Here is a 25150-nt window from a genome sequence, read left to right as displayed (position 1 = left end):
CAGAATTAAAACCAAAAACAGTTAACCTAAACCTCATTCTCTATGTGCAAGCTTGTTAAAAATTAGCGAATATTTAGTAAAAGTTACTGAAGGTGAACAGATTGCCGAGGAGGGGAAGGTACGAAGTCAGCTGGGACAGAATGCTCCAGGGCAAGCTGGCAGTCACCCACAGTGAACAAACACAGCCTTTTCTTTAGGAGTTTAGGTTCCAGTATTGACAGGAATGGTCTTTCTGAATTAAAGATTTATAGATTCCAGTTGCCGATTAAAGTTCAGTAAGTGTGTTACATAAAATTCGTTCAATGGAAATGTTAACAAGACATACCTGGAAATCCTTCTCCCCCAGCTACTTCCCACTTATCCACTGCCCGCTTCAAGATCACCCTCTTATGAAGAGTTTCCTAACAATGTCAGCTCCCATCCATCTTTCTCTCACTCCAAAACACTTCTCTACCATCGGCGCCACCCATTAGGCACTTTGTCACATGTAGCCTTGTAATATTATCTAAATTTTCATGTCCTGTCTTCCCAAATAGATTATAAGTTTCTTGGGTCCTACACTTTGCATTTACCATAGCTGATTGTGTAGCCCGTACAAATGGAAGGTCTTCAAAAATATTTTTGTCAAGTATCTCTTATTTTAATACAAATGGAAACATTACTAATCTCAGTCCTCCAAATGTAGGGAATTATTTAAGTAAACACACTCCATAATAAACTAGGAAAGGGATATCTCTTCACTTCATCATCATGCATGCTGAAAATGTAATTTTCAGCCTTGCTGCTTTGAGCCTAGCGGTGTTCCCTATATTGAAGCAAATTCTGAATACCAGGGCCAGTCTCCCAGAGGCTTCATCCTGGTGCCCTGCAGCTTACCTGGTGGGTGCTGGGTGGCACACGGTAGAGTGATGACTTTGCCTCTCTCCTCAGTGACTCTGGACAAGCTTCAAAACCCAAGTCCACAGTGCCCTGTGCTGGTGGGCAGGACACACTGAAGAGAGGGGGTCCCCCGCTGGCTGAAGGTGAAATGCACTGTGCTGACCCCGTCCCAGAGGGCAGGGCGCTGCTGAAGGCCAGCTTGTTGCTGCTGCAGGGAGGAGAAGCAGCCACTTGAAATGAAGTGTCTTGCTTTATTTATTTTGGAAGGGGGTGTCTCAATGATCAGTTGATCTTGATTATTTTTGCTTAGAATAGGAGAAAGATAAAGCTCCCCACCAAAGTCCAAAGCGGCAGGGAGGAAATGAAAGCCCCCGCAGCTTCCTCTGGCTCGCTGGGCACCTGCTGTCCGGCAGGCTGTGCACCGTGGCTTGCCTCGCGGTGGCTCCCGTGGGCCGGTCAGTCCCCTCCTCTTCTGTCAGGTGGCTGCTTTCAGCGTCTCCCCCAGAAGTCCTTCACCAGGCCATCTGGAGCTGGGGAACAAGTTCCAAGCTCCCTTGGCCAAAATTCTGCTTTGAAATCTGCCCAGTCCTCCCCTCACCCCCAATCCTGGTCACAGGCCTAAAATCTGAGGCCTCAATTGCCAAGAGATAATGCACATCAAGAGATACGTATCTAAATATTTCAAAGTTCAGAGAGGAATCGATGTCCCTTGGTATTCAGATGTGTTACCTTACCCTGGAAGCACAAAGCATAGAGTCCTCTTGGATCCACTGGTTTCAGTGTAAACAGTAGGTCAAATGCCAAAACTTCATCAGAGCCAGAAACATGAGTTCACATGAACTCTCCTTTTTCCTTCCTCCTGCATCCTGTCAGCCACTAAATCCTGCTAATTTGACTTTCCAAGTATTTCCTGAGTCTTTCAACCTTCTTTTCATCCCTAGTCAAGGTCCCTAAACACAACTCTCCCCTAAGCCAGCCTTCGCCCTTCACCCAGAGCCATCTGCCTAGGAAGCAAGTTTGACGTTGTCACTCCGTTGCTCTAAGCATTTCAGCGGCTCCCCTTTCCCTCCAGTTTTGTCAAGTGCAGTGTCCTCAGCACAGCACACAGGCCTTCCGTGACCCACCCCTGCCACCCCCAGCGCACCCTCTTCCCCGTCGTTGCCTCTCACGTTGTAATCTAGTGACACCCACTGCTGAGGGAGCACGAGTGTCACCGTAGCCTTTCATGCCTTTGCTCCTTACGGGATGCCCCGCGCTGCATCTGGAAGGCCCCCCCCCCCAGCTTATTCACCTCGTCAAGACTCACTTCATCCAGCAAGTCTTCTCTGAGACCTCACATGGAGTTAAATGACCTCTGTGTCCCTGCGTGTGACTATCTTATTTGCCACATTGTAGCAAATATACTGTTTTTAAATCCCTCTCCTTCACTACATTGAGAGGTGACAGAGAGCATTTTTGCATCTGGTACCAGGTTCACAGTAGGATCCCAAACATATCTGCTGAATAAATGAGTGCGGCTGAACAGGTGCTGTTGAATCGTGATAAGGAAAAGAAAAATCTATCCTAGGAGTCTCTCACTTTAGAGAGGAACACGGAGGTCCCAAGTCCTCTGACCCCTGAAGCTGTACGGCACTGAAAGGAGGGTCCTGAGGCAGTGACAGGTTCCAAGACAACTGTCTTAATGCTGCAAAAGGAAGAGCTGGTCATACCTGGCAGCTCCAAGAGAAAGAGGTGAAATTGCAATGCTACTACTCCCAACACTTCATTTTGATGCTTGGCTGACCTACAACCCAGAATTCCTGATGACTACCTGCCTCCCAGGAAGGAAGGGAGATCCAAGCCAAAGGAGTCGCCAGGACCTGGCCTACCTCCCAAAATGACCCAGGGCCCTGGAGCTGTAGAAGCTTCCAGCTTCAGGAGGCTGCCGCCTGCGAGGGCCTGCGGCACCTCAGAGATGGAGCTCAGGTAGGGTGAGCACAGAAAAGCATTTTTATCACTTTAATGATAAAACTATTGTTGTTTTGGAGCACTGTTTGGAAATTGTGGCATTCACAATATTTGTGAGTTGGTTTTTAGACATATGCAAATTGTTTTTAACAACAAATTTTACAATTTATGGATTGGTTTGTTCCTGTGAACGTTCCTTAAGGCTCTGGGAGGCCCAGAACAAGGTGCTATAAGTTGACACATGGGGGAAGTGAAAAGAAACCTGGGGAAGAAGCTGGAGCCCGAGCTCAGCAGAACTGGGCATACAAAGAGCTGGTCGAGCCAGCTGAGGGTGGGGCCTGGTGTGGCTTTGAAGGTGGAGACAGCTACCCTGGCGGGAGTGTGTTACTCATAAACCTTTTAAAGACTTTTGCCTGGATGGCAGTGGCAAAGCCATTAAAGAGCCGCGGACAGACATGACCTAATTTATTGGGCTTCCCAGTTGCCTTCTGTAGAGCCAGTGCTATACCGTAACCTACAACTAAGAACACGTTTTGGTGGGGTGGTGAGGGGGGTTGCTGAGAACAGGGAAGAAACTGGTGTCCTTAAGGAGGAAGAGGCACCAAGAAGCAGATCAATGAGCACAGAGAGATGGACACACCCTCTCGAACATACCCTGCATAGAGAAGGCCACTGTCAGAATCCCCCCTGCCGGCCTAATAGCCACTACTTAAGGGACCACTTTCAGCAAACAGAGCTCTTACCTGGTCCCTGGTGATGCTAAAGGGGAGCTTCAAAGCACAAGCTCAAGTGCAAATGCAGTAATTAAGCCAGCAACTTAGACCTACCCTTAATTATGCACAATCCCAGAAGTCACTTTTATATACCTTTGTGGCATCTGGAAGAAAAGAAGAGAACTACACACAAAGTACATGGCAGCAATTTTTTAAATGGGCATTGAACATAACCACTCAACAGCCAACGTGAAGAACTTATGACTACAGCGGGGTTCAAGGAAGCCAGGTGACAAGGCCAGTATCTAATCAGCTTGTGGACATGATGGGCATTTGTGTTTATGTATAACCCACACTAAGTGGGCAGTAAAACAAAACAAAAAGCAACAAAAAGTAAAAAGGATTCTTCCAGTTGCCTGACTTAATAGCTCCAGAGGCAGAAGGCCCCTTTGATCCTGCCAAGCAATTTTGAAGTGGGAAAGTACTAGCAACAAGGTGTATCACATTTGTGTGGGGCATAGCCCTGTCATTGTCCTTTGCTAGGGCAACAGGCTTTCTTCTCCTAAACCACAGGATTTCCTGAGAGATTGAGTGTCTCAACCCACGCAAAGGAGTGGAATGTAGGAAGGATATGACAGGTGAGGTCAGTGACCCAAGTGCCCAGGCAGCCAGGATGGGATCTTAGTGCCCATTAGAGTCACTGGGGGAGCTTTAAAACAATACGCATGCCAACCTGGTCACACAACAATTGATGTCTTGGGGTGGAGCCTAGCACTGGTAGTTTGGAGAGTTCTTCAGGTGGTTATAATTCCAGTCAGGGCTGAGAATCCCTGTCTTAGCAGAGCCTGTGGCCTAAGACCTGTCATCACAGATGCCAGGCAGACACATCAGATGTGTCATTAGCCTTAGTGCACAGATGGGCACACAGGAAGGAGAAGCAGAGTCAGTACAGAGAAAGCAAGTGCACAACTCCCTCCTGGACAGGTGAGCCTCAGTGTCTGCCATGTCAACACTACATCACTTTAGCCAAACAAGATGGTCTATAGCCCCTGCTTAGAAATTCCAGCACTAAGCTTTCCCCCGAGAGGTGCTACAGATGGAACGTCTGGCCACAGGGCAGTCCATCCACACGGTGGCTAGAGATGCACCAGGTGACCTGGCATGATGGTCATGACCATCAAAATCTGGGCCAGGGAGAATCAGCCAGGTGAAGAGGGCAGCATGAGGTGAGGGACTCAAACGCATCCTGAGAGGAGGACAGACTGGGCTGAGGGAGGTGAGCAGAGTGAGTAGCTGGTCCCTAGAGGTGTCTTGGTCCCTCAAATCCTTCAAATTCCAGTTTCAGCCCACATGTAACCTTTCCACAAAGCCCCCTCTGCCCCAGGTGCCCTGAGTGAGACTTCCTTCCCGCCCACACAAAGACCCTGACTCCCACGCACATGAGAGAGCCTGATCAGGGCTCCTTTCGGGGAAGAAATCCCAGAGAGAAGCAAGGCGGAGAGAAGCGCAGCAGGGAGCAGCAACAGCAGATGGCAGCTCCCAAAAGGTGCAGATGCAAGAGAGAGAAACTGTAAAAGAGCAAAGAATGGGCAGGAACACGAGTATAGGATAATGGGAAGGGAAATTCATGAGAATTTTCAGGCAGGGAAGCCATGATGGGCAATGAGAAAATGCAGAATCTGAAGGATGACAGATCAACAGGGGTAGAAGAGGAAAGAAGAGGACAAGCAATTGTCCTTCCCCTGCTGTGCTCTGTGCTGCCTGGAGGTGACCCTTGCAGGCTGCATTTCCCAGGGTCTTACAACCTGCCCAGTGGCTTCCAAATGGGTTTGGCCAGGAACTGGCAGGAGATTAAAGGGAAGGGAAAAGTCTGAGTATTTCTCCTCCTCCCTTTGCTTCATGCAGAACTTCTGGAAATGATGATCTCTCCTACATCTCCAAATCCCCAGTCACACTTGTGGTTCTGGTTTCTCTTTGGGGATCCTTGCCTGTGGACTTGGATAACACCACCTGCTCCCCCTTCTCTCCAGCCAGTGGTATGCTAGAACTGGCTTGCACTGGCACACAGGAGCAGTTGGTTAAATATTCAGGAATTTTGCAAGCTGGTTGTTAAACTGTTACCAGCTTGAAACTGGCCTATGCTATAAATCAGAGCTCCCCCACCCCACCCCACCCCGAGAGCCAGTTACCTGCTAGCACATCACGGACCCCAGCCCAGCGAGGCTTCCTGCTGCTGTCAGTCTCTGGTTTGCCTCACTGTCCCCTGATTGGTTTCTGGCTTCTTTTTATCTCTGTGTAACCAATTCACTCCACTACATTCTGTTTTAAATACTGAGTAGTTTTCCTATTTTCCCGAGTGTTTTCCTGGCTGGAGCCTGACTTATACGCAGACAATGATCTCCTAAGGAGTTTTACCAGCTCCCTTGAGCTCGGGGAAACATTAAATCCTCACAACATGTGAGGTTTTTATTTTGTTTGTTTGTTTGCCTAGTAATTCTGCTAGTCATTTATCCTTGTGATTAAGTAATTTCTAAAGCAACTTAATTTTGTTGTAGGTTAAAAACTTATACCACCCTACCAGGGTATTGGTTTGACCAGCAAAACCACCACATCTAAATGACAATTGGGCCACTTGATGGAGACCTCCAGATGAATGGTCTACCTCAGCTGGGTTTGCCACCTGGCACAGAAGGTGGGAAGAGGAAGGAAACTGAAACAGGACCCATTAACTATGTATACTGGTACAAGTATAATAACAATCACACTTCTCTGTACATAAGCCTTTTCCCCATAATTTCCTTCTTAGATTTCATGAAAGCTGATGCTGTAGCATTTTGCCTCATCAACTCTTTGTTGTAATTGTTTGGTTTCTCCAGAGTTTTTTCTCTAAAAGGAATTATCATGGGCCTTAAAAGGGAATGGAAATAACTGGCAACAGGACAATTTGCCAGCTATTTGGAAAAAATTAATTTATATAATTATCCTACCTTAAGAGACAAAATATACATCAAGTGAATTAAAAAGTTAAATTTCAAAAAAGATTTTAAAAACTAGAAGTGAATATTGATCTAATCTCTAGACAAGAAGAGCTTTCTCATCTTAAAAACAAAAGGAAATTTCTAAAAACTTCGTATATTTTGCTACCTAAAAATGAAAAAAATCCTGTTTTCAGATAAACAGAAGGTAAATGTAAACTAAAACCTGGGAAATACATTTATAATAAATAGGACAAAAGTCAATTTCTTTAATGTATAGTGAAATATATAAATCAATTTAAAAAAAAACAACACACCAAGACTGTGTCAGACTCGGTTGTCTTCTAGAATTCATTCCTCTCAACTCCCCTCCTTTCTGATTTTCTTCTGAACATCACATGTTCAGTCCTAAGAGATGGATCATGATTGGTCTGTGCCAATATCTCAATGCTGTTTCTTGCTTTCTCAATTTCCTTGGAGTTAAGGGTGGCCACGTGATCTGGTTCTGGTCAATGAGACATAAAGGAGATATCTGCTGGGAAAGCATCTGGAAAAGCTTATAATTCTATTATAAAAGGGAAACTTCTACCCTTGGATATACACACAAATATGCAGTAGTCTCCACTGTTTCCCCCTTCTTTCTACCTTGAATGTGGATTGATATCTGGAGTAGCTGCAGCCATCTGGCATTGTAAAGACACCATCCTGACATGGAAAAAGTTTAAGTTCACTACAACCACAGCATTAGAAATTAAATCAAGTACAAATTTTTTTTCTTGCAAAATTGGCAAAGATTTTTTAAAAATAATAACACTATCCAGGTTGGAAAGGATATGGTAAAATAGGGGCCTTCCCACACTGCTAGTCAAGGTATAATTTGGTAGAACATTTTTGGAAAGCAATTTGGTAACTTGTAACAAGAATTCAGGAAATATTTATATTATTTGAGCTATTGATTCTACTTTTTGGAATTTACCTTTGAGACACTTTAATTAAGGATGTAAGTGCAAAGGATTTACCGGTGTTATTTAACATAGCAGTAAGAAACAGTAAGAAAAAATCCAAGTGGCTAAAATATTGGAATGGCTATCTAAATTACAAAATATATACAGTAGAATAGCATGCAGCCACAAAAATTTTGACCCTGAATCTTTAATTTGAAGGGGTTATTTTTATGTTATGATGTTCACAAATATTAGGTTATTAAGTACGAAATGACCGATTTCCTTAAGTACTAAGTTTGACACTTGCTATCTCTGACATTTCACTTTGACACTTCTTGTTTTATTTTTATTGTGAAAGTACATCCTCAGTCTTTCAAATGAATGGTTTGGCTTGTGATTATCTTTCAAAATTTTTCTAGGGCAATTTTTGTGAAACCATGGATAAGTCAAAAATTCATGTTATTTTCGAATATGTGTTCTGTCATGGAACCAATGCAATGCAGACAGCTCAAAATATCAACGAACTGTTTGGGAAGGATGTGGCTAATGAATGCACAGTACATTCATGGTTTCAGAAATGAAACCTGGTGATTTTAATCTTGAAAATGAGCCATGTGGGTGACCTGAGACCAAGGTGGATAATGATTAGCTGAAAGCTGTAGTGAAAGTGAATCCATCTCAACCTACATGTCAATTAGCAGCAAGGTTTAATGTTACAACTATTCCAACAATATTGGACCATTTGAAACAAATCAGCAAGGTAAAGAAGCTGGATAGATGGGCACTGCGTGAATTAAATGAGTGTCAGAAGAAAAATTGTCTCAAAGCTTGCCTTTCTTTGTTGTCACGACATAAAAGAGAACCATTTCTACACCGTATTGTTACGCTTCTTTTGTACAATTGCAAGCATTTGGCACAATGGCTGGATAAAGATAAAGTGCTGAAACACAATCCAAAACTGAATATTCATCAAAAAAAGCTAAGGGTGTCTGTTTGGTGGTCCAGTGCTGGTGTTATCCACTACAGCTTCATGAAACCTCATCAGTCAATTACAGTGGATGTCTACCGCAACCAGTTGGGCAAAATGATGAGGATGCTTGCGATTAAGCAGCTGACATTGGTCAACAGAGACCGCCCAACCCTCTTGCAAGACAACGCTTGACCACATGTCACACAAACAATGCTGCTCAAACTACAGAGGCTGGACTTGGAAACTCTTTGTCATCCACCATATTCGCCACACCTTGCACCACTGACTACCACTTCTTCCAAGCTTTGGACCACTTCTTGAAAGGAAAAATATTCGATTCTCAACAAACTGTGGAAAACATCTTTTACGATTTCATTGCCACTCACTCTCCAGGCTTCTTCACTGTTGGCATAAACAATCCAGCAAAACTGTGTCAACAGTTTAGGCACATACTTTGATTAATTGTACTGCTTCTTGTTTGAGATATAATAAACTAAACTTTTGATTCAAAATCAGACATTTCATATTTAATGATCTAATAACAAAAATATACATGGTACTATCACAACAACTGTGTTAAAAGTGAATGCGAGGGAAAACAGTTTTACAGTTCCTCAAACATTTAAACATAGAATTACCACATGTCCCAGTAATTGCATTCCTGGGTATATACCCAAAAGAACCAAGAACAAGTACTCAAACAAATACTTGCAGACAAATGCTCACAGCAGCCTTATTCACAACAAACAAAAGGTAGAAACAACTCAAATGTCTATTAACAGATGAATAGATGACTAACTTGTGGTATACGCATACCATAGAATATTATGCAGCCATGAAAACAAAGTACTGATATATGCTACAAGATGGATGAACCTCAAAAACACGCTAAGTAAAAGAAGACAGACATAAAGTGTTACATATCATTCTATTTATATGAAATATTGAGAATAGGTAAATCCACAGAGACAGAAAGCAAATTAGTGGTTGCCACCAGCAGGGGGGAGGGGGGAATAAAACTGTTCAATGGGTTCTGTTTTAGGGTGATGAAAATGTTTTGGTACTAGATAGAGGTGGTAATTGTACAACATTATGAATATACTAAACACCAATGAATTGTTAGCTTTAAAGTGGATAAGTTAATATTATATGAATTTAACATCAATACAAAACATTTTTTTCTTAAATTTATTTTTAATTTTTATGGTTACGTAATAGTTGTACATATTTATGGAGTACATGTGATATTCTGCTACAAGGATACAGTGTGTAATGATCAAATCTGGGTAATTTGGATACACATCACTTCAAACATTTACCTTTCCTTTGTGTTGGAAACATTCCAAATCTTTACTACTAGCTATTTTGAAAAATATAATAAATTATTGTTAGCTATGGTTGCCATATTGTGTTACCAAACACTAGATATTATTCCTTCTGATTGTATTTTTGTACCCATTAACCAACCCCTCCGCACATTCTTCCCAGTCTCTGTTAACCACCATTCTATTCACTACCTCCACGAGATCATTTTTTTTTTTTAGCTCCCATGTAGGAGTGAGAACATGTGATATTTGTCCTTCCGTGCCTGGTTTATTTCACTTAACATAATGACCTCCAGTTCTATCCATGTTGCTACAAATGACAGGATTTCATTCTTTTTTATGGCTGAATAATATTCCATTATGTGTAACTATCACATTTTCTTTATCCATTCATTAATTGATGGGACACTTTGGTTAATTCCGTATCTTAGCTATTCTGAATAGTGCTGCAAGCATGGGAGTGCAGATATCTCTTTGATACACTGATTGCCTTTCTTTTGGATACATACTCAGCAGTGGGATTGCTGGATCATACAGTAGTTTTAGTTTCAGTTTTTTGACCAACCTCCATACTGTTTTCCATAGTGGCTGTACTAGTTTACATTCCCACCAACAGTGTATGAGCATTCCCCTTTCTCTGCATCCTTTCCAGCATTTGTTATTTTCTGTCTTTTTGATAATAGTTATTTTAACTAGGGTTAGATGATATCTCATTGTGCTTTTGATTTGCATTTCCCTAATGATTACTAATGTTGAGCATTTTTTCATACATGTTGGCCATTCGTATGCCTTCTTTTGAGAAATGGCTATTCAGCTTTTTTGGCCACTTTTAAATCAAATTATTTGTTTTTTTGCTATTGAGTTGTTTGAGTCCCCCCTACCCCCCAGGGCATCTCTTAGTACTCATTTTGTTGATTGTTTCCTTGGCTGTGCAGAAGCTTTTTAGCTTGGTGTAATTATACTTGTGAATTTTTGCTTTGGTTGCCTATGTTTTGAGGTCTTACTCAAAAAGTCTTTCCCCAGATCAATGTTCTGGAGTGTTTCCTCAATGTTTTTTTCTAGTAACTTTATATTTTCAGGTCTTATAGTTAAGTCTTTAATCCATTTTGATTTGGTTTTTGTATATGGTGAGAGACAGGGGTCTAGTTTCATTCTGCTGTATATGGATATACCATTTTCCTAGCATCATTTATTGAAGAGACTATTCTTTCCCCAACATATATTCTTGGTGTCTTCGTTGAAAATAAGCTGGCTGTAAATGTGTGGATTTATTTCTGGGTTTTCTATTCTGTTTCACTGGTCTACGTGTCTATCTTTATGCCAGTGCGCCATGTTGTTTTAGTTACCATAGCTTTGTAGTACATTTTGAAGTCACGTAATGTGATGCCTCCAGCTTTGCTCTTTTTGCTCAGTATCCTTTGGCTATTCTGGGTCTTTTGTGGCTCCATATGAATTTTATGATGTTTTTTCTATTTCTGTGAATAATGTCATTGGTATTTCAATAGGGATTGCACTCAATCTGTAGATTGCTTTGGGTAGTATGGACATTTTAACAATGTTAATTCTTCTAATCCATGAACATGGGATATATTTCTACTTTTTTGAGTTGTCTTTAATTTCTTTCATCAGTGTTTTATAGTTTTCATTATAGAGATCTTTCAGTTCTTTGGTTAAATTTATTCCTAGGGTTTTTTTTTTTTTTTTTTTTGGTAACTCTTATAAATGCGATTACTTTCTTGATTCCTTTTTCAGATTGTTTGCTGTTGGCATATAGAAATGCTACTGATTTTTTTATGTTAATTTTGTATCCAGAAACTTTACTGAATTCATTTATAAATTCTAATAGTTTTTTTGTCTGAAGAATGCAAGTTCCCCACCATCTGCTTTTAATGTTTAACAAAACTCAGGCAGGTTTCCTTTGAACTTGGAGATAAACATCAAAGCAAGGAAGCTGAAAGAAATACAATGCACAAAGGGTATTTTTAAGTAGCTCCTTTTGTGTAGATGGTCATAAGTCTCAAGATCAGTTTAAAGTGTTTTAAGCTGCCTTAGTTGCCTTATAGTACACTTTAGTTAATTGTAACACTAAAGTCTCCACCTAATGGGAAGTGCTGCACATGCTTGACCCGTATAGTACGCAAACATACAGTGACGCAGAGAGCTCATATGCACTAAACTATAAGGGAAGGGAATCTTCCCTTCTGATCAATATAAGGATGTGGTAAACATCTTTTGCTTTTTTTCTCTTTCTGTTCTCTCACTAGAGGTCAGAGGACTGAAAGGGGGAGCTCCAGGGAACCAGAAAGTACAGGGAAAATTATGCAGAGAGAGGAACACACAAAAGCAACCTCATAAAGTGCTAAGAGAAAAGAACCATCAACCCTGCATTCTACATCCAATGAAAATATTCTTTAGGAATGAAAATGTAAAAAAAGACATTCTCAGATAAAGGAAAACAGAGAATTTATTTCCAGCAGACTTGCTGTAAAGGAATTGCTAAAGGAAGTTCTTCAGATGGTAAAGGGGAATAATAATCATCCCAGAAGGAAACCTGGAACATCTGGAATGGAGAAAGAGCAATAGAAGTGGTAAATGTGGGTAAATAAAATAGACTGTTCTCTTCTTGAGTTCTTTAAAATATATTTGATGGTTAAAAGCAAAAATTATAACATTATTTGATGGGATTTTCAATGTATGTAGTTGTAACATATAAAACAACTGCAGTATAAAGCAGGGAAGTAAGGTGGCCTGCGTGGTGGTAAGGCTTCTACATTTCACTTGAAGTGATAAAATGCTGAGTCTCACTAAACTGAAAAGTTATGTATGTATCTCTGGGGCAACCACTAAAAACATTATAGAAAGATATATAGTGAAACTAAAAACATCATAGAAAGATATATAGTGAAAATTACAATAAATTAAAATAGAATACTAAAAATGTTGCAAATAACCAAAAAGAAGGCAGGAAAGGGGGAAACAGAGGAATGAAAAAAGAGGGAACAAATAGAAAACAAATAAAAGGGTGGACCTAACTCCAAACATATCAATAATTACATTTAATGTAAATGATCTAATAAACACATGAATTAAAAGACAGAAATGGTCAGAATGAATAAAAATATAAGACCCAATTAAATGCAGTCTACCAGAAACTCATTTCAAATATAGTAATATACGTGTGTTAGAAGTAAAATGATGGGAAAAGGTGTTTCACGCAAACACTAATCAAAAGAAAGGAGTAGCTATATTAACACCAAAGCAGAACTCAGAGAAAAACATATTACAAAGGATAAAGAGGGGCATTACATAGTAAGAGTATCAATTCACCAAGAAGACATACCAATCCTAAGTGTGTATGCACTTAACAACAGAGCTTCAAAATACATGAAGCAAAAATCAGAATTGAAAAAAGTAGACAAATCCACAATCATAGTTGTAATCTCAACACCCTTCTCTCCATTACTGACAGAATAGATAAAATGCAAGAATATAAAACTGAACAACAGAAACTAAATGTATCTTATCAAGATTTATAGAATTCTCCACCAAACAATAGCAGCAGAGTACATATTCTTTCAACGTAAGTGAATGGAACATTCAGCGTAATAGACCATAATTTGGGTTATAAAACAAACTTTAGCAAGTTTAAAAGAGCTGAACTCATATAAAGTATATTCTTAGCAATAATGGACTTAAACTATCAATCAGTGACAGAAATGTAACATAAGAATTTCCAAACACTTAAAAATTAAACAATACTCTTTAGAATAATCTACAGGTGAAAGAGAAAGTCTCAAGGGAAATAAAAATATGCATTGGATTGAATGAAATAAAAATACAACATATCAAAATTTGTGGGACAAAGCTATAGCAATACTGAGATGGAAATTTATAACACTAAATGTTTACATCTAGAAAAGAGAAAAAATCTAAAATCAATAATGAAAAAAAAAGTACCTCAAAACGTATGGGATGCAATTAAAGCTGTGCTTAGAGAGAAATTTATAGCATTAACTGTTTATACTGGAAAAGAAGAAAGGTCTTCATCAATAATCTAAGTTTCTATCTTAAGAAAATAGGAAAAAATAGCAAAATATACCTAAAGCTAGCAATGAAATTGAAACAGAAAAACAATAGAGAAAAATCAAAACAAAACAGAAAACTGATCCTTTGAAAAGCAATAAAATTGATAAATGTTTAGCAAGACTGAAAAAGAAAAATAGGAAAAAGACACAGACAACCAATATCAGGAATGAAAGAGAAGCTATCACTATATCAGACATTAAAAGGATAATCAGTAAATAAAGTGAATACTATAAACAACTTTATGTGCATAAATGACAACTTAGATAAAACAGATCCACTTCTCAAAACCACAAACTCTCAAACTCACCCATGATGAAATAACCTAAATAGTACTATACCTATCAAATAAATTGAATTCATAGTTAAAAACCTTTCAAAAAAGAAACTTCCAGTTCCAGATCGTTTTATTGGTGAATTTTACCAAACATTTAAGGAAGAAATGACACCAACGCTACACAATGTCTTCCAGAAAATGGAAACACTTCCTAAGTCACTTTACAAGGCCAGAATTAACCTGACACTAAAACCAGACAAAAATAGTATACAAAAAAAAGAAAACTGTAACCCAGATGCAAAAATCCTCAATGAAATATTAGCAAATGCAGTAAAAAACATACAAAAAGAGTAATATACCATGATCAAGTAGGATTTCCCTGAGAATGTAAGTGTATTAGTCTGCTAGGGCTGCCATAATAAAGCACGATAAACTGAGTGACAGGAACAACAGAAATGTATTGGCTCACAGTTCTGGAGGCTACAGATCAAGGTGCTGGCAGGGCCATGCTCCCTCTGAAGGTGCCAGGGAAGAATCTGTCCCAGGCTTCCCTCCTAGCTTCTGGTAGATCCTTGGCTTGTGGCAGCATAACTCCTGTTTGCACATGGCATTCTCCCTGTGTGTCTGTCTGTCTCTGTGTCCAGATTTTTCCTTTTTTATAAGGACATCAGTCATATTAGAATGGGGCTTACTCTAACAACCTCATTTTAACTTGATGACCCTCTGTAAAGACGCTATCTTCAAATAAGATCACATTTTGAGGTACCGCAAATTAGGACTCCAATATGTCTTTTTTTTTAAAGGATACAGTTCAATTGCAACTGTGTAAAGCTGGTTTGATATTTTAAAATAGATTACTGTAAATAACTGTATCAATAGTCTAAAGAAAAGCCATATGATAATATTAATTGATACAGAAAAGCATTTGATGAAACTCAACATACATTCGTGATAAAAACTCTCAGCAAGCAAGAAATAGAACCTGATAAAAGGCATCTATAAAAAAACTTATAGCTAACATCATACTTAATAGTGAAAGACTGAATGCTCAGTAGTAAGGCAAGGATGTACAATTAACACTCCTATTCAGTATCATGTTTGAAGTCCTAGTCAGTATTAGGCAAGGAAAAGAAATAAAAGGCATACACATTGGAAAGGAAGAAATAAAACTGTCTTGGGTGGGAGCAGTGGCTCATGCCAGTAAGCCTGATGCTTTGGGAGGCCAAGGCTGAAGGACTGCTTGAGCCCAGGAGTTTAAGATCAGCCTAGGTTAACATGGTGAGACTCCCTCTCTATAAAACAAACAAACAAACAAACAAACAAAACTGTCTCAATTTGCAGATGACATGATTGGCTATGTAAAAAAATCACCCAAAGAAACTACCAAAACAAATGTAGTAACATCCCAGAGTTAATAAGTGAATTTAGCTAAGTGACAGGATACAAGAGCAATACAAAAAAATCAATTGTGTTTCTCTATACTAGCAATAAACAATTATAAACTTAAATTTACAAAGTTATATGGAAAAGCAAAATAACTATAAAGACAAGCAATTATGAAAAAGAATAATAAAATTGTAGAATCATACTACTAGATGTTAAGACTTAAAATAATGTCATAGTAATCAAGATAGCATAGTATCCATGAAGGAAAAGACATATAAATCAATGGAACATAACAAGAGTCCAGAAACAGACTCTAAAAATACAGTACATTTTTTTTACAAAGGTACAAAGGCAACTCAATGAAGGATAGTCTTTTAACAAATGGTGCTGGGATAATCAGGCATCTATAGGCAAAAATAAAATAAAATAAACCTCAATCTAAACCTCATACTTTACATAAAAATTATTTCAAAACGGATTGATGTGAGACATAAAACTATAAAAAGAAATCATATGAGAAAATCTTTGTAATCTGGGTTTAGGTTGAGTGTTCTTAGAATACTACCAAAAGCATGATTCATAAAAGAAAAAAAATGATATATTGGATTTCATCAAAAGGAAAACATTTTACTCTGCAAAGACACTGTAAAAGAGTAAAAAGACACGCTACAGATGGGAAGAAAATGTTTCCAAACCCCATATTCAACAAACGATTTATATCCAGAATATATAAAGAATTGTCAAGATTCAACAGCAAGGAAAGAAACAACCCAATTAAAAACATACAAAAGATTTTAACAGATACTTCACTAAAGAGAATATATGAAAGGCAAACAGGCACATGCAAAGTTGTTTACTATCACCAGTCATTAGGGACATGCAAATTAAAAGATGATGAGATACCACTACAAACCTATTAGAATGGTTAAAATAAAAATTATTGAAAATACGAAATGCTGGCAAGATTGAAAAGTTACTGTGTTACCATCTGAATGTATGTGTCCCCTCCAAATTCATATGTTGAACCCTAACCCTCAAGGTGTTGGTATTAAAAGATGGGGCCTTTGGGCATTTGGGGAGTGATTAGGTCAAGAGGGCTCTGCCCACAGGAATGGTATTAGTGCCCTTATTATTATTATTTTTTTTTTTTGAGACAGGGTCTTGCTCTGTTGCCCAGGCTGGAGTGCAGTGGCATTACCATAGCTCACTGCAACCTCAAACTCCTGGGTTCAAGCAATCCTCCTGCCTCAGCCTCCTGAGTAGCTAGGACTACAGATGTGTGCCACTATGCCTGGCTAATTTTTCTATTTTTTGTAGAAATGGGGTCTCACTATGTTGCTCAGACTGGTCTTGAACTCCTGGTCTCAAGTGATCCTCCCGTCTCAGCCTCCCAAAGGGCTAGGATTACAGACATAAGCCACCACACTCAGTCTAGTATGCTTATAAAAGCGGCTTCGGAAGAAGCCTTTTTGCCCCTTCTGCCATGTGAGGACACATAGAACGCACCATCTATGAGAATGGGCCCTCACCAGTCACTGAATCTACTGGTGCCTTGATCTTGGACTTCTCAGGCTCCAGAATTGTAAGCAATAGATTTCTGTTGTTTATAGATTACCCAGTCTAAGGCATTTTGTTACAGCAACCCAAATGACTAAGAAAGAGATTGGAACTCTCACACATTGCTGGTAGGAATGCAAAATGGTACAAATGGGGAAAAAAGTTTGGCAGTTTCTTACAAATTCAAGAATATGATCCAGAAACTCCACTCCTAATAAAACATTACATTTATGCAAAAATCTGTACATGGATATTTATAGCAGCACTATTCAATAATCACCAAAACCTAGAAACAATGCAAATATCCTTTAGCAGGTGAATGGATAAACAAATTGTGGTACATTTATACAATGAAATACTACTCAGCAATATAAAGGAATGAATTATTGATATAACAACCAGCATGACTCTCAAAGGCATTTTGCTGAGATAAGCCATTCTAAAAAGGTTTTGTACTCTATGCTTCCATTTGTATATAACATTCTTAAGACTATACTTTCGGGATCATTTCTATAGTTCGTTACTTATACAGCACTCTTCAAAAGATAAAACTGTAGTGATGCAGAAAACAGTGGTTGCTAAGGTAAGTTACTCTCACCTCCATCCCCTTTCCTCCTTCAACGGCTGTTAAATGCACTGTTTTAAAGTTGAAACCGAGGCAAACTTGACCAACATAAAAAATCACAACCTTTTGTTGGGGGTGGGGGGTTTGGTCATGGCAGCCCCCAATTTCCTCTTTCATCATTAGAAAGCCTAAACCCGGTGGAATGAGGAAGCTGCTCCTGTAGTATGCCAAGTTAATATTTGAAATACAGCCTTTTAATGGGGCAATTGGCAATGTCAATAAGGAAACATCCCTGAGAAGGAGAGGGAGGTGAGTCTATAGCTCTCACATATCACAGTTTGTGCAGTAACAAACTGCAGAAAAACAGACCTGAATGAAGGCAAAGGAGGGAATTTACCCACGTGTACGAAAGACTATGCCTCAGCGAGGTTCTTAGCCGCCTTCTCAGTTTTAAGAAACAGGGAAGGAAAACCTTTTCTTACTAACCTTAACCTGATCTCCCTCTTACCCTCACGTGGTTCTCAGGTTTAAGACCATCTGTGCTCATGACTAACCTTAATTAGACCTTCTTTTGTCCTTTACCTGGTTTCCCAGATCTTTTTTTCCCTTACCCTTGTATTCCCTACACAGCAGAAAGTTAAATTCCATTTAACTCAGTTTTGACTACCTACTAAGCGTGTAAGGCTCTCCAATCCTTGGCGAGGAATCAAGGTTGATGTCCCAACTTACCCATGTACACATCAACATAACAAAGAAAATGACAAGGGCAGAAAAACATCCAGACATTTTTTAAAAGAAATTATTTTAAAAGACATTTATGAAGATAAAAATAGTCAAACATTCTGTATTTCTTTTTTTTTATTTCAGCATATTATGCGGGTACAAAAGTTTAGATTACGTACATTCTCCTTCCGCTCCCCTTTCTCCCCAATCAGAGCTTCAAGCGTGCCCATCCCCTAAACGGTGCGCATCACACTCATTACGTATTTCTTTATTATCAAAAGGAATAGTCATCATTATTTATTTTAAAAAAACATGATAACTGTGAGAAATAATACAGTATAATAGGAAAAGAGTTAAAGTCCCTTTAAATATCATTTCCCATAGATAACCTTTTTGACAGTTTGAAGTATATCCTTATAAAATGCAAACATGCATTTTTTTAAACAGAAACAAATGCTAGCATTTTTTTCTATAGAGGCAGATAAGACTAGATGTTCCCCAATATCCATTTTCCTCAGTAATAATATGCCCAACTTTTAGTTGGGCACATGACTATACTGAGTTGTGTGGGTTTTTTTATTTTCATTGTCAGTAGAAATAAATAGTAAGAGTTTGAAAGTGAATAATCTCAGTCCTGGTTCTGTTACAAGATAGACGGGTCATGGGAGGAAAGTCACTTCCACTTTTTTGTCCTGTAGGAGGCAGTACCGCACAGTGATGTACAGATGGAGTTCCCAAATCTGACATTCCTAGCAGTATCATCTCAAGCTTGATATTTATCCTAAGTGAACCCTGTAAAGTGGAGATTAAAATATCCCTTAACTCATCAGGTTGTTGTGAGAATTAAATGAGATAATGCACATCGAGAAATTAGCACAAAGCAAGTGCCCAACAATTGTTAGCTATTATTACAGTTGTTCTTATTATTAGCTTTTGAAAAAGATAAAAATACCTGCTTTGTCAGGTTTAGGATGAGGATAAAAACAGATAAGAAAGACTTGAAAAGCTAAAAGAGTTATATAGTGTCACAAAGCTTAAAAAGAACACAGCTCCCAACCTTGGTATTGTTATAGTAGTTCTGTGTGTATTGCCCATGGAGACCAATCCACAGGAGTAATTAAACAGGAGAATGTATCCGAGAGAAAGTTCTCCCCTCAGTTTAAAGGAAGTAACTAAATTGGATGTTGTTGGAAAGTGCAGTCACCTCAGATGGTGATAATATATCAGAACACTCAAGCCTATTGGGCATGACTGTGACTTTGGGCATTGTTCTTATCGTCCCTTTTACAGGCCACATAGGGCTGCTTAAGGGTGAGCTACATTTATATAAACACTTCATTTTATATATTCTACCACTCACAAAAAACTTGCACATACTACAGCCATTTGGGGCAGAATCTGTTTTATTCTCTGCTGTATTCGCAGGGCCAACAGAGTGTCTGGCACACAGTAGACACCCAATCCATAGACATCCAGTGTCACCTCAAACTATCTCTTAGCCAGAGGCAGACTGCACAGTCTGGGAGAGGAGAGGGAGGGTAGAAAGCTTTTCTATCGGGCTTTTAACTTCTGCAGGATGCTGCAGCTTCCACCAGTTACGGACCACTTCACAACTTTGGCATACACAGTTCCATTTAGAACTGTGCCACGGCTCAATGACACAATCAGAAACACTAAATCCTGGAAAACTTTCCTGGGTTGCAATCTTGCCATGGAGCAAAGATGGTCTAAATCTAGACATGCTGTATTTAAACGTGACTACACGAGGCACTGTGACATCTTATGCTTTGTTAAGTTTCCTGCAGTAGGAAAAATAAGCATTTTTGATTTCTTGATATCAGTGAGCTGCCAAGGTGACATAATCTTTCAGTATTCTCTATTTCAGAGTTCCATTCGTGAGACCCAGTGGTGGAGGCTGGGGGGGAGATATGTAGTTGTGGTTTTCAAAGACTTGTAAGAAGTAAGATGCTTTTCAGATTATATACATAAAATATCTACATGTGTGTTTATATGTAAACAAATATATGCAAATACATGTACATATAAGAGATGCATATGTGTGCACATACATACATATACACATATATATGGAAAGAATACAGGTTTTGGAGCCAGATAGATGCTCTGCCTCTTATGAGCTGTATGACCTTAGGCAAGTTCCTTAACCTTACTAAATTTCAGTTTCTCGTCTGTAAAAAGCCATTAATAATACTCACCCCAAGGAATAGTTGTGAGGATTATTCAATACTGGTAGGTAAAAATAGTTTTGAGATAGACCTGGGTTTGAATTCTGGCTCTTAACTCAGTCTTAACTCACACAAAATACTCAACCTTTGTAAATCGTTTCCTTCTCTGTGAAATGGGAATTAAAATATATACCTAAAGAAGTTATTGGGAGGATAAATTAAATCTGTATAACATGTTTAGTACAGTGCCTAGTATACAGTAAGGGCCCAATAAATGTTAGCTGTTATTATTACCACAATAATTACTATTATTATATAAAAAGATGGCACTTAATAAATGTTGGTGTGGCCATCTCCTCCACCCCAGTCTCCTACTAATGAGAAATATCCAGGAATTGGACAACTCAGTCAAGGGTAAGGCATGTCTTCATAGGTATTGCATATTGCTCATCTAAAGGCTTGTAGTCAACTTACAATGTCACTAACAATGTGCACAATCTATTCATATCACTCCAACCCACACCAACAGTTTTTTCTGTTATTTTTAAAGGGGCAACACAGTATTTTAAGGTTACTTCAACTTTCATTTATTACTCTGAAGGTGAATACTTTCCCATCTGTTTTGTTTATTATTTGGATATCTTCTGGAATGAATGAGTTATTTCTGTCTTTTGACTGTCAATTTGAATCTTGGTGTTTTCCTAAAAATGTGAATAAACTCTTTATATATTAAAAACATTAATTATTATATTTAATGCAAATACTTTCCCAGTACAGAAAGTATTTGTGTGTGTACAGAAGCATTTCTGTGGGTGGAGCTGCTGTCACCTGCCTGGTGAACTCAACCACTCTCACAGCTTTATTCTTTCATTTGTTTTTATTTTTGTTAGAGATGGGGGTCTCATTATGCTGCCCAGGCTGGATTCAAACTCCTGGGTTCAAGCGATCCTTTCACCTCAGTCTCCCGAGTAGCTGGGACTACAGGCTTGTGCCACTGCACCCAGTTTATTCTCACAGCTTTAACTTCCATATCTGAACATCTCTGGGCCTGTATTACACTGTAGGTCTATATTGCTAGCCATAGGATACCTGTATTTCTTCTTAGTAGATCCCTCAGGCCTATCATAGATAAAACTAAACACATCAGTTGTTCCCCAACCAGCTAACTTTCCAGACTTCCCCATTTGGTCCTTTATTGCCCCAGTTAAGAGATCTTGAGGCTGTTTCTCAATACAGTAAAAAGGCCTCCAAGAGTATCTCAGGCCTGTTGAACTATCTCCAACATTATTCTCTTGCATTATAATTCATGATCCTAATTTTTGATTTGGAAAATATGATGATCACACATATCAAGAAAACGAGAAGAGGCAGCAGCCAAGTTGACAAGTTGTCTCAGGCCCTTTCTGCATGTCAGTATCTGCTACTGAAACCCATGCCATGAGCCTGAAGCAGATAAGCAGAACAATCCCATGGAGACTGCAATCCAGACCTGGGTATTTGACAGTGGAAGCCAGGAATTAACCAGGGGAAAAGAAGGTACTAGAAATCATTGCCTTGGGCATTTGGTTCAAGCATCTACTTTCCTTAAATCATTTTTCTATTTTAATGGTGACATTTTTCAAATTGTTTGGGTAATTAAATATATTTTAATAGTTTAATATTACATATTGATTTTGTCTTAGCATTATAGCTTTTTCTGTGGATGTTTCAGTTAGGATGTGTGGGCCATGAAATCAGAACATGTGTCTTGACCTTCCTTCTAATGCCTACATCAATGGCTTTACCACCTATGTGTAGATACAGTTCCCTCTAAAGTCAACGAAAGTGAGCACCATGAGCTGCTATAGAGAAAACACAAAGCAAGCACCGGGTCAAACATAAAAAGTCAGCAATTCCTTGAATGCAAATTAAAATAAATTATATCACTATTCCTAAGACTATAGTTCGGGAGAAACCAAGCTGATAACATACTAAATGGAAGCTTCCCTCCCTCTTGTTATTTCCTAATTCTTCCCTCAATTTCCCCAAATGTACAATGGATCACTTAAGAAGTCCCATCCGTTTCAGAGACAAGAAACACTTCCAGTAACATACACGGAGAACAACCACAGTTTGTTAGTGCCTTTGGAATATGTGTTGAAGCCAAACTCCATGCAGTTCTGAAGTTCTCCTTCCCAGAGGTGGGTGTGCCTATATGTGGGTACATGCACGTGGCTGTGCGTGGGTGTGGACATACTGTTCTCAGGAGAGCACACTTTTTACAGTTTGGGGGGAATGATGAAGCCTATTTTTCTAAAAACAGAGTACAATGGTGTGAAATCCACACCATCAAACTCTAAATATCCGTTCCTCCCCCAGAGAGTCATGTCTAAGGGAAAAGAAGGGCTTGGGACCAGCATATTCTAATTCCTTCTAAAAACACCAACTAGGCTTTCTCAATTTTAAGAGGGTTCTTGGAGGATTTTTTTTGGAGGCAGGAGGCGGGCAGGCAGGGATACCTGGAAATAATCCGGAACCTGGAACTCACAGCACCAGTCGATCACAAACAAAATGGCTTTCTAAATTCCAATCGATTCCACATATTGTGGCCTGAGAGTGCCACCCTGAGTTCCTTTCCACAGTCACCCAAAGAAGGCCCAGATGGGTCTATTCCAAGACTGATGAGAGAATCCCTTTAATTCATTCCAAGACTTATCCCACACTTTCCCAGCAGACAAGCTGACTACCTGTACCTCTGGATTTCATTCCTCGGTAACTAATCCCTCACCTACAGCAGTGTATAGTAAGGTCAAGGGCGAAATTCTGTACAAACTTCCTGCCCACAGCATCACACACAAGGAGACCCACTGATTCCAGCCAACCTCACGCGTCCACGTCCCAGTCACCCGCACAAGCCTCTATTTCACAAGCTCCTCAAGCACCTGCCCTTGGGGTGGGGACGTTTCGCCGCCCGTGAGGTGCCAGCTCTCCCGGGCCTCGCTGACTGTCCGCGTGGGGTGGACAGACGTGTCCCTGCGGCCGAGGGAAAAGTGTGTTGGGCGAAGGTGGACAGCCTGGAGCGTCTGCGTGAGCACGCGGGGGCGCGCGGGCCGCGGAGGGAGCGGCAGCAGGACTCCGCTCCGCGTGGCGCAGCGCCCGAAACGGCCCACGCCCCTGAGCACAGCGCCACTTCGCTCCGCAGCGCCCACCGCGCCGGGATCCCACGCGGCCGAGCGCCGCCCTGGTGTCCCGGCCGAAGGCGGCACGGCCCGCGGGAGCCACTCTCCGAGAACGCACGGAAGAACGCGCCGCCACCCTGCGGGACCCCGGGCTCGCCACTGAGCCCGTGCCGCGTGCCGGGTGTGGGAAGTACCAACCAGGCATCCCCAGGTCCTTGAGAGAGGAACTCAGTGCAGACTTCCTTTTCCCGACCCGCAGGCTCCGCGACAGCCCGGCAAGCGGCCCCGAGTCGCGGCGCCCCAGGCAGGTGTCTGCAAACGCCCCGCGCCGCCCCCGCGCACGCCCCGCTCGCCCGGAGTCGCGGACCCCGCGCCCTGCGGGACCCAGGCCCCGGGGAGAGACAAAGGCATTTGTTCTGTACCTGATCCTGTCCTTCTCTGCCCTCTGTAGCTTCTCATTTCTTTCCAGCACCTGAAGGATCTTCCTGGCTTCTTCGTCATTTAGGAAACTGAAATCAAACCCCTGGGGAACTTTCGTCATTTTTACGGTGTGTGAGTTACTCTTAAGCTCCTTGGCGCCTCCTGTTACGATGGCATTTTTCAAGATACAGAAGACTAGTTTCATGAACTTGATCCCATAGCCAATAATAAGTCTGCTCCTTTGAAAATGTAAAACCACAAACCTAGGGAACGGCCCACACCTACAGGGCTCATTTTGACAACACCTTAATGACATGTTTCTCTCAACCTGCCCAACCGAAATGCAAACTCAACGACTAAAAAGGAGAGAGCGAACCAATCCCTTTCCAAGGGAGGCGGGCCCTCCTTCGTCCCCTCCCGCCCACACCCCCCATCTGACTTGTTAAGCAAACAAGCCTACATAATTCTGTCTCTAAGTGAGACTTAAGTGTTGGCCCCAAAGTATTTGCTTTGGCTGTTGCTGTTTGTTCTCAGAACCTGAGCTTGACTATTAGAAGGGGTGAAAAACAAAGATATTTATGACTAATCCTCCTTTTCAATAATTAAGAACCCACAGGAAATAGAATCTCAAGTAGGAGATTTAGAACTGGCAGGAGGGTTACCCTATTTGAAAGACCAGGAAGAACTAAACTCATTACATTAAAGACCAGGAAGAACTAAGCTCTGTGGACAGACCTGGCTGAAAGGCTAAAATTAGTGTATCCTTGGAAATGAATTCTATGCCAAGCTTCCCATCCCTCAGACACCCCCCACTCCATTGTCCCACAAAAGTCATTCTCACGCTTTAGAAAAAACAAACCAAACTAACCAAACAAAAACGAAAAAACTGTTTATGGTATTTTAGGAGAAGACAGCCCAGGAGCAAAGGATGGTAGAAAACACCTGTTAGAAGTTTTCTGTAAGATTTTATTATTGTCTTAATAAACTCTTTCAGAGAAGTAATACAAGTGCCACTTTCAAATACCTAATCCTCTGACTAAAG

At 40.3% G+C, this 25150-nt stretch overlaps 1 protein-coding gene, 1 long non-coding RNA gene and 1 pseudogene across 2 annotated transcripts in view; 2 read left to right on the top strand and 1 right to left on the bottom strand.

The window, feature by feature from the left end:
• The window catches only part of LOC123641730, a 44730-nt gene extending 38261 nt beyond the window's left edge, over positions 1 to 6469 (top strand). The window contains exon 3 of the long non-coding RNA XR_006736337.1: positions 6095 to 6469. This is a non-coding gene — a long non-coding RNA (uncharacterized LOC123641730). The remainder of the gene's footprint in view (positions 1 to 6094) is intronic.
• EXPH5 (exophilin 5) overlaps positions 1 to 24424 on the bottom strand; it is a 68110-nt gene extending 43686 nt beyond the window's left edge. The window contains exon 1 of the mRNA XM_045556658.1: positions 24111 to 24424. Within this exon, the coding sequence (XP_045412614.1) occupies positions 24111 to 24424 (314 nt within the window). The remainder of the gene's footprint in view (positions 1 to 24110) is intronic.
• On the top strand, positions 17543 to 17629 carry LOC123643013 (annotated as a pseudogene).
• Positions 24425 to 25150: the final 726 nt, after the last annotated feature.

The sequence above is a fragment of the Lemur catta genome, chromosome 7 (genome assembly GCF_020740605.2).
Source record: "Lemur catta isolate mLemCat1 chromosome 7, mLemCat1.pri, whole genome shotgun sequence".
Classification (NCBI taxonomy): Eukaryota; Metazoa; Chordata; class Mammalia; order Primates; family Lemuridae; genus Lemur; species Lemur catta.
Note: the sequence above shows the minus strand (reverse complement) of the source record. Positions and strands in the feature narration are given on the sequence as shown.